Raw genomic sequence first — 8,910 nt, forward strand, 5'->3', positions numbered from 1 at the left:
AGGCTGCTTTCATGAAACATTCACCTGACCCTGTATGGTGACATGCCATACTGTAAAACGTCCAACAGGAGTTTCACTGACCTCATGAGTCAGCATAGCAAGTCCACAAAACAGTCTAAGAATATTAAATACGAGGAGTTGAAAAAGACTAGCTGATTTATCAACTTCATTACTTCCCAATGATGTTTAGAGCAGTGATTCTCAACTGGTGTGTTATAGACAGGTTTTGATACAATTACAGGGCGTCCATTGTTTATGAAGGTACCGACATACGGAATTTGGAGGTTATGAACGTCACGCAATTAACTCGTTTGCTGGGAGTGGGCTAGGGTTCATGTATTCGCATTCGATATGCACCTCTACCATACCAAGTTCCCACATGGAACATATTAAAAGGAGGAGTACAGGGGTACAAACACAGTGCAGCTCAGCCTCTGGCTACTTACATCCTGATTAGTCAAACTCCTTTATATACACTGGGTACGGAAATAAGATTCTCTGAAAGGTATTTTGAACATGTAAGCATCTATACTTATGTTTACAAATATGATATACCTATGTTTCCAAGGGCTATTGTCAAACAATATATTTTCTTGACTGTTCTGAACATAACTCCTAGGGAGATAATAGAGTTGAGAACCACTGGTTTAGAGCTTGAGATCAACTAGTCACTAGTGGTTGGCGGGATAGTGCCGCGAACAAGCAGCGGTGCATCAAGAACAAGGAAATATTTCACCAAAAATGGGACCGGCAGCATAGTGTCTCGCAAAATATGCATGTCTATCCTCAAATGAAACTAAAGCACAAGTGCTATGCACGCCAATCTGGAAATTAATGCTATCTGCCAAACAATCTTAATCCTCACATCAGCGGTCAATTGTCTACTTCACCAAAGGCCCTCGTCGAACAGAAAAAAAGGGGCAGCCATTCACCATTTTGTTGGTGAATTTGTTCAACAGTGATATTCAAATTTTATCTGCGGTACATGGAGAGGGCTTCAGGGAAATGCTTAATTTATGTATTTATTTTGCCTCGCTATGAAGACCCATTTCTTTAAAAAAAAAAATAGTGACGTCATCATCGACTAATCAACGTCGAATTCACTTTAATCACATGAGTGTCAAATTGAAAAGAAATTAAGTCATACAACTCCTATTATGTATTGTACTGTCAAACACTATTGCTAGTAAAGTGGTGCCTTAATGCTACTAATTCAGCTGCTTGTGCTGAATAATTTGGCGGTAATTGTCCTGCTTTTAAAACTTTGTCTGTCGTAGTTACAGCATATCCCGTAGCATTCGTACCGTTCTTTTTATGTGACGACCATCCGCATAAATATGCAATGAATCCTCCAGGGGCAGATTTTAACTGCCCTTGGTAGATTAGCGACTTGGCTCTCTTCCAAACAATGGTGTTCCACGCCATCTAATGATGTTGGCAGTAATGTGGCTGGATTCAATGTTGTGCATCTCTGTAATGTTATACGTGGTTGTGATAGCGACACCGCTATACAGGACAATTGCCTAGCAGGTGATAAAAACGTCATTTTGCTTTGCAGGAGGAGAACTGAGACTGCATGTGGAACTTTGAGTGTCAGCTGATGAAACAACACAATATCCGCTGATGCCTGCACGGCCATTGCAGCTGCAACTACAGCCTGCACACAAATTGGCGTTGCTCGTGCAACTGCATCAAGCCTAGTTGAATAGCATGCTACTGGGCCTGCGTTTTGCTCCATGTTTTTGCAACAAAACTGAGGTCATGTGACCGTTTCGACAATCAACTGTCTGTACAAGTGGTTTTTCATAATTTGGCAATGCCAATACTATTGTTCCTGCCAAAATTATTTTCAATTCACAAAATACTCTTTCTCCTTCCTTTGTCCATTGAATTTTGTCTGACATTGTCATTGGTGTTCCATAAATAACATTTTCCACATGACGACCGCTTGCAGTCAACATATGACCTAAATATTTCACTTCTGTCACACAAAATTGTAATTTAGCTTTGTTCACTTTATTTCTCGTTTTGGCAAGGTGTTACAACATAGCCAATGTGTCTTTTTCACATTCCTGTTTTTTTTGTGATGCCACAAGAATGTCGTCCACCTAAGTCAAAATCTGACTTCCACATGGAGGATCAAATGTGCCAAAGCAAGTGTTGATTGCTTGGGAGAATATTGTGGGACTTTCACAATATCCTTGAGGTAACCGGGTATTTGTGTATATTTTTCCTTCAAATGTAAATAAATGCAAACCAGAATCTTCTATCTGGATGTACTGGTAGAGAGAAGAATGCATTACTCAAATCCACAACAGAAAATAATTTTGCTTTGGAATCCAAATTATTTAACGTGTGTGGATCGGGTACACTTGGTGCTCTAGCCATCACGGCTGCATTTACTGCTTGCAAATCATTGACCATCCTCCACCCTACAGATGGGGGTGCTTTCTTTACTGGAAATATTAGTGTATTGCATGGAGAATCTGGACAGTCAATTAACACTCCTGCTTTGAGCGAAACATCAATTACTGGTCTCATACCTTCTTTAGCAACTTGCTTTGATGGATATTGTCTTTGGCATGGACGATATTCATTTTTGGCTGTAATTATCACTGGCTCACATGTTATCATTAGGCCAACATCAGAGCTGCTTTTTGTCCATAATTCATCAGAAAGCTGGTTTAGCTGCTCTTCCTGCTGTGTGGTAAAAAATTGCTGTCATACTATTTGTGTGTCTGCAATGTGCTGCGCTGGCATCATTCTTATATGGCATCCTAAGTACATTCTCCACATCTGCAATGTTTTGCTAAAGTCTGTTCTTTTCCCAGACCTTGGCTCCCAATCTGTAGCTCTTTGCCCTCTAGCTGCCATAAGGCCTAAATCTACCCATGTCTCATGTTTGCTTTTCAATAGAGACACGTGTGAAATCGTATGATTACAAAACAGTCTTTCTGCCTCGTCACTTAAAGTGACCGCTACTACTGCACTAGTCTCATTCCAGTACAACTATAGCACTGTTTGTGGCCCTAATTTCATTACTTCATGTTCATATTTGTTGTCAGGACCAGGCGTCTCCTTGTGTCTCAATGTGATATGCAAATAGTTTTTTGTCATTTCATCTTCAGGCTTCTTAACCTTATTCTCAGCACATCTAAGCAATTCCTCCGCTGCCCACACAGGGGGCGCATTCACCAAAAACAAAGTCCAATAAAAATGTGGAGTCCCATGGCCCTCACGCACATATATATTGTTTTCTTTGCCCAATCTTTTTGCCATCATTCCATCTTTAAATGGGACAACTGCATGTTTAATTCTGTCATTAAATCTCTGCCCAGTAAATTTACTGGGCATTGTAGGGCCACTACTAGGGGTGCTGTAGCCTGGTTTCCTGTTTCTGGATCATAGATAACTAGTGGTTCTGTCAGGGTGTCTATATTTAGTGCTCCACTAGCAACTCTAACCATGATTTTCTCTTTAGACATTTCTACATTCTGTGATATTTTTTTTTTCTTATCACTGTTCTACATGTTCCTGAATCACACAAAAACATGTAACTTTATCCAGCTACTTCTAGAGTAACTTCAGGGTTCGCCTTTGGACTTAAATAAACTTCTGCTGCTTGTATGTCTACTTGTTCTAATTGATTTGTATTATTTTCTATTTGTATGTCGCTAACACAGTCATCTTTTACAATTTGTCGGTGTTCAGACTTATCTAGTCATGCTGAACTTGCTATATTTCCTTTCTGAGGACAGTCTCTTGTTCAATGTCCTTCTTTGCCACAATTCCAGAAACCTTCTGCATTCAGTTTTGACTGATTCCAACTCTCTCTTCCACTATTACAACCTCCTCTTCCTTTACCACGACCACGGCCTCTGCCGCGTCCTCTACCTCTTCCCCTATTTCCAACATAATTGACTTCCTCTTCTCCTTCAGTCCACCAGAATGTCTCTGTCTTCTTCACTACATTCTTTTTCTTTTTATTTTGTACTACACTTTCAGCATGTCTAGCATGATTCATGAACTCATCCAGGCTTTGAGTGGCCAGGTTTACATCATGTTTCTTAATCCACTCTTTTACTTCTGGTCTCATTCCATTTAGCAATGCATTTTTAAACTGCTGTTGAGCTCCGCCTACCTGTCCATCATCTATTATACCGCTATTTGTTCTAAACACTTCCTCAAGCCATGCCCTAAACTCATCGACTGGTTCATCTTCTTTTTGCACGCTCGCACTTATTTGACCATAGTCTGCTCTGTGCCTGAATATTTGTCTCATTTTCTTAAGCACATCTTGTAATTGGTCTGCAAGTTGTTGACTGTCAGCAGGCAACGGTGTAGGAGGGTTACCTCCCATTGGATTAAAAATGCCTCGTACTCTGCCCCAATCTATTGTGAGGGGAGTCTACAATGATTGCTGTATTTCTAATCCATTTAAGTGATATGTGCTAACCAGCTGTTGCATATCACGGCACCACTTTTCTACATCTCTTTTGTAAGCTGTTAAGGTTTCCACCGCTTTGACACAATCTTCTTTTGACCAAGGTCTGTAAAAAGAATTGTTCTGCCTTCTCTGCCTCCTTTACCTTCATATGCAGGATTTGCCACTTCGATCATGGGATACAGGTCCCCTTCAGTTAAATCTTGCAATTTGGGAGAGGAGTCTGGACTTAATACTCCACCCATCATTCTGCTCCAATTGCCCACACCACCAGTTTTACTTCTTGTTTGTGCTAGTGTGGCTGGCAAAATGCAGATACAGGCTTACCACATTCCTGTTTACAGAAGGTGGAGGAGAGCCAGTATATGCTGGAGGCTCCTCCTCCCCCGCAGGGCCAGATAAGAGAGGACCAGAGGCCTCAGGTGCACCTCCCTGTTGTCTGCATCCCTGCTGCGTCTCATTGTCTTCATTTCTTATAAACAATCTTTGTTTAGCGTCAAACTGACCTTTTTTCCGTTTTTGCGCTTCTACTACCCAGCTAATAGCTGCTGCTATTTCTTTATCTAACGTAACCTGTTTTTTTTGGTACTTTCTGTTCTGAGTTTCTCTTCTTTCAACTTTTTTACCAATTCAATGGTCCCTGGTATTGTCAGTTTTCCATTGAAACTATATTTATTTTTCCACCTGAGCACATACTCAGTTGATCTTTCATACTTTTGTTTCATATACTTTTCATCTCCTGTGATGTCATCGTCACTCTGATTCTTACAACAACAATTTCCCATTTTCTGGTAACTATGACAATACTTGCAACAAACCGAGTGAAAATCTCTCAACGGAGCAAGCTCAACCTTATCACGGGTTTCACTTGTTTTAGATTCACATTTTGACTGCCAAAATATCAACGACTCACTTAAAATATCACCATTCACTTACTTCAACTGATCAGACAGCTTTAAGTTAACACTGTTTGGTTTCCAGCTGTCCCGCTGCTTCAGCGTTTGGTGACTTGTTGCAGACACTCACACAATCACTCAAACTCACACACAATATCGTACGTACCTGACACGGGACTTTAACCCTGTTTTTGTATTGAGTGCGAGACTAAAACGCCACTCTTCTAGGCAGGGACCTTTTGGTTCCAAGTGCCCGAACAATAAAACTGCACTCACAGCTTGCGTTTTCTCCCCATCTCAATGGGCACTGTTAGTTCTGGATGCCGTCAATCCACGACCCCGGGGACGAAGCTGACGCAACCGGCCACTGAAACTGGACTTCTTTTGCAGATTTCGTCTGGCTGTGCAGTCTTTAGCAATACCCCCACGATCGCAGATATATAGGCATCCGGCTCGAAGGACCAAGTTTTAAGTCAGGGTTATTCTGTAAATCTACAGATTTTCTCAATTTAGCATGCACCGAAAGGAGACAAGAGAGACAAAACACAACATGAGTCAGGACTTATCTTTTGCGGCAAAAGGAGAAGCAGTCGCTCTCTCAGCGATCTGGAATCTTCTGACGTCTGCCTCCCCTGTGCCCTTTTTATTAAGCTTGAGTAGGTGGTATCACATTCCATGACCTTTTAAAGAATTGTTTATCAAGATCTGATCAGTGCCTGGAGGTGTGTGGTTTTATTGCCTTGTGGAATGCGCATTGTCGTACTTTTCCAAACTGCTCTTGTTTCCAATGAACAAGGGTGCTATCATCTTAATGCAGTTACAGCAAGACTGTATTTTTAGGCAATAATATATAAACAATTTCCATCAGGATGGGGGGCTGGAACGCATTAATGGGATTTCCAATCATCTCAATGGGGAAAGATGATTTGCAATACGTGTTTTGATTTACGAGCGTGGTCACGAAACGAATGAAACTCCCAAGACACCAAGATATAACAATAGACAATACTATAACTATTTCTAGTGGATCAGAACATGGTTTTGCACCATAAAATGTAGTAAATGCTTGTTTTTGTTTTGTTTTTTTCTACATCAACAGAAGCCCAGAATGAGGATGGTGTAACCGCAAGAGGCACTTCTCACTACTCAGGCCATGGCTTCCATGCCACTCCTTTTTGTAAGCTTCCTTATCTCCTCCCTCCATCCATGTGATGCCCAGGTCATCATTGGCACATCGCCCTCCTTCTCTCCTCTGGATCTTCCTAAAGAATCTCTACCTACAAAGCAGACAGATAGATCCTGGTCGTCTTTCCCTCCCACGGTGCACAGTCCTGTGCCAGCTAAGGTTACAGCGTGGAATTGGCTGACAATAACAAATGCAGCACAGCAAGGGTCAAGGATACACTCTGCTCCCTCTACTATGTCGACTCTTTCTTCTCAGACGCTTAGCCGTGGGACAAACATCAGTCGACCAAGCGTTACCGGGCCCAGGATGGGATCAACTAGCCCGTCACTTAGTGGGACTTTGCATAAGGAAAAAGCCTTGACGACATCTGTGCTCCCTTTACCCTCTGGCGACAAACCGGTGACAGCTAGCAGTCTACTTAAAGAGGCAAGGGATTTGCAGGGACTTGGATCAGGTAGTACAATGCTGATGCTCGAAAAAGAAGAACTCCTCACTCCTATGCCAATGACTACTGATAAAATGGCACAGTATCAACCTCAAGCACAGACTAAAATAGCTGTTGTGCACAATTCATCAGTGGACACTCAGACTGCCATGCCTCAAGTGTTGGCACTGACGACACAAACTGTATCACGAGCCATGCCGTCTCCCATAGTAACACAAGCCACACCTCCTGCTGATGTATTAACAGGTGAGAAACTCGCTTCTATTTAGCCTTTAAGATTAAATCTGAACTTGCATTTCACAGTTGTGTATTTTCTTCCAATTCTCAGGTGAATTGACACCTCCCACTGACAGAAAACATGAGTCAGGGGTTGCAGTGACTTTAAGCAGACCTTCCACCACAGCCACAGTCGGCTCCATTGGAAAACAACCACAGACTCCTAGACCGCCAGTTACCAATCGAAGCAAGCAGATTTCTCTTTCAAAGATCGTGACAGAGAAAGTAGCTGCAACAACTGCAGCTAGTCTGCTTATAACTACTGGATTGGATGAGAAAACACCAACCAAAGCAAAAAACAAACCATACAAAACTGCACATCCGGAAAGAAACACAACAAGGACAACTGTGCAACCAACACCAACAGGTACTTGAAGAATGTGGACGACGCAAACCACACAAGCTTGTCTAACTAGTTCGACCATTTTCATACACAGTGAGAAACAAATAACTTATCTGACAACCTAGAAAAATGTTTCAAAGGATGGGGGAAAAACATTTTGAGGTAGACACAGACAGGAGAAAGTAAGAGCAGGAGGCTGCAGGGTGGGATAAAAGTGGGTGGGGTAACTGGAATCCCTGACACACAAGCACGTAAGAGGAAAGTCGGTTCAGAAAAAAGGACTTTTGGGAGTACAGAAGCAATAGGTTGGGTGAATGTGTGGGAAAGAAATATGGTACAGAAACTCAAGAGAATGAAATGAAAAGCAGATGTATAGAAAACTGAATTAAGCTTTGAGGAAAAGCACATTGAAAAGGGAAAGTGTGACACATGGGCCGAAATACAACATGGTAATGGCATTGACTCTAATGTAGACATCTCTCAGGATTTTATATTACTCCATTGCCACATGTGCACACACAATACACTTCAACTGTGCATGTGGTAAGAGGAAGACTCCAGGGTAGAGGTGATTTAAACATACCCAGCTGTGCCTTGCGGAATGTGTCCAGATCACATCCCTTTAAGGAATAGGGTGAAGGAAGGAAGTCAAACAGTTTGACATAAACGAAGAAGTGAATAGCTTTGTGCGTGGCTCAAGTAAAAGGACAACAAAAGATAAGAAGATGTTGGGAGTGAACAATGACTCATTAGGCTCTGTGTCACACTGAGGGGTGGGTCAGGTCCTCCAAGAGGCCGAAATGTTTTGACTACTTCATGCTGCCATCCATCAAGCTCAAAATATGAAGAAGCTTACTTTTCCATAAATTACCCTGTGGCATCACACATCTGTAGTCTCTCAAATTGTCGTCCGTCATGGTGCAACCCTATGGTGCATTCCTAGTGCAGGAACAAAGAAATGAAATGGTATGCTATAAACTATAATACTATATAATCCAGTAAAATGTTGCCGTGTTCTTAGGTAGACTAAAATATTCTATAGCGTTATGTAACATGTAGAGCTCGTCATTAATTACATAATCTAATCCAATTAAGACACGTAAATACCACTTTTCCAGATGATCAGATCTGCATTATGTCTGGTGTATTAATGACCATTATTATCACGATATCATTATATATCTGAGATGATATATCTGATATTTTACGATTCTAGTTGAATTATACAATATGATACAATTATAGATATACACTGTACATATGCAAGCAATGGCTTTACAATAATATCCCAGCAGTCCCTGTAATGGCTCAAATTTGTTC

General features: G+C 41.5%; 1 protein-coding gene across 1 annotated transcript in view; it reads left to right on the forward strand.

Annotated features, from left to right (window-relative positions):
• LOC133480670 (proline-rich transmembrane protein 3) overlaps positions 1-8,910 on the forward strand; it is a 28,245-nt gene that overhangs the window by 10,671 nt on the left and 8,664 nt on the right. Inside the window, exons 2-3 of the mRNA XM_061779120.1 lie at positions 6,440-7,217; positions 7,300-7,614. Coding sequence (XP_061635104.1) covers positions 6,494-7,217; positions 7,300-7,614 — 1,039 coding nt within the window. The 5' untranslated portion in view covers positions 6,440-6,493. The remainder of the gene's footprint in view (positions 1-6,439; positions 7,218-7,299; positions 7,615-8,910) is intronic.

This window comes from Phyllopteryx taeniolatus, chromosome 1, assembly GCF_024500385.1.
Source record: "Phyllopteryx taeniolatus isolate TA_2022b chromosome 1, UOR_Ptae_1.2, whole genome shotgun sequence".
Taxonomy (NCBI): Eukaryota; Metazoa; Chordata; class Actinopteri; order Syngnathiformes; family Syngnathidae; genus Phyllopteryx; species Phyllopteryx taeniolatus.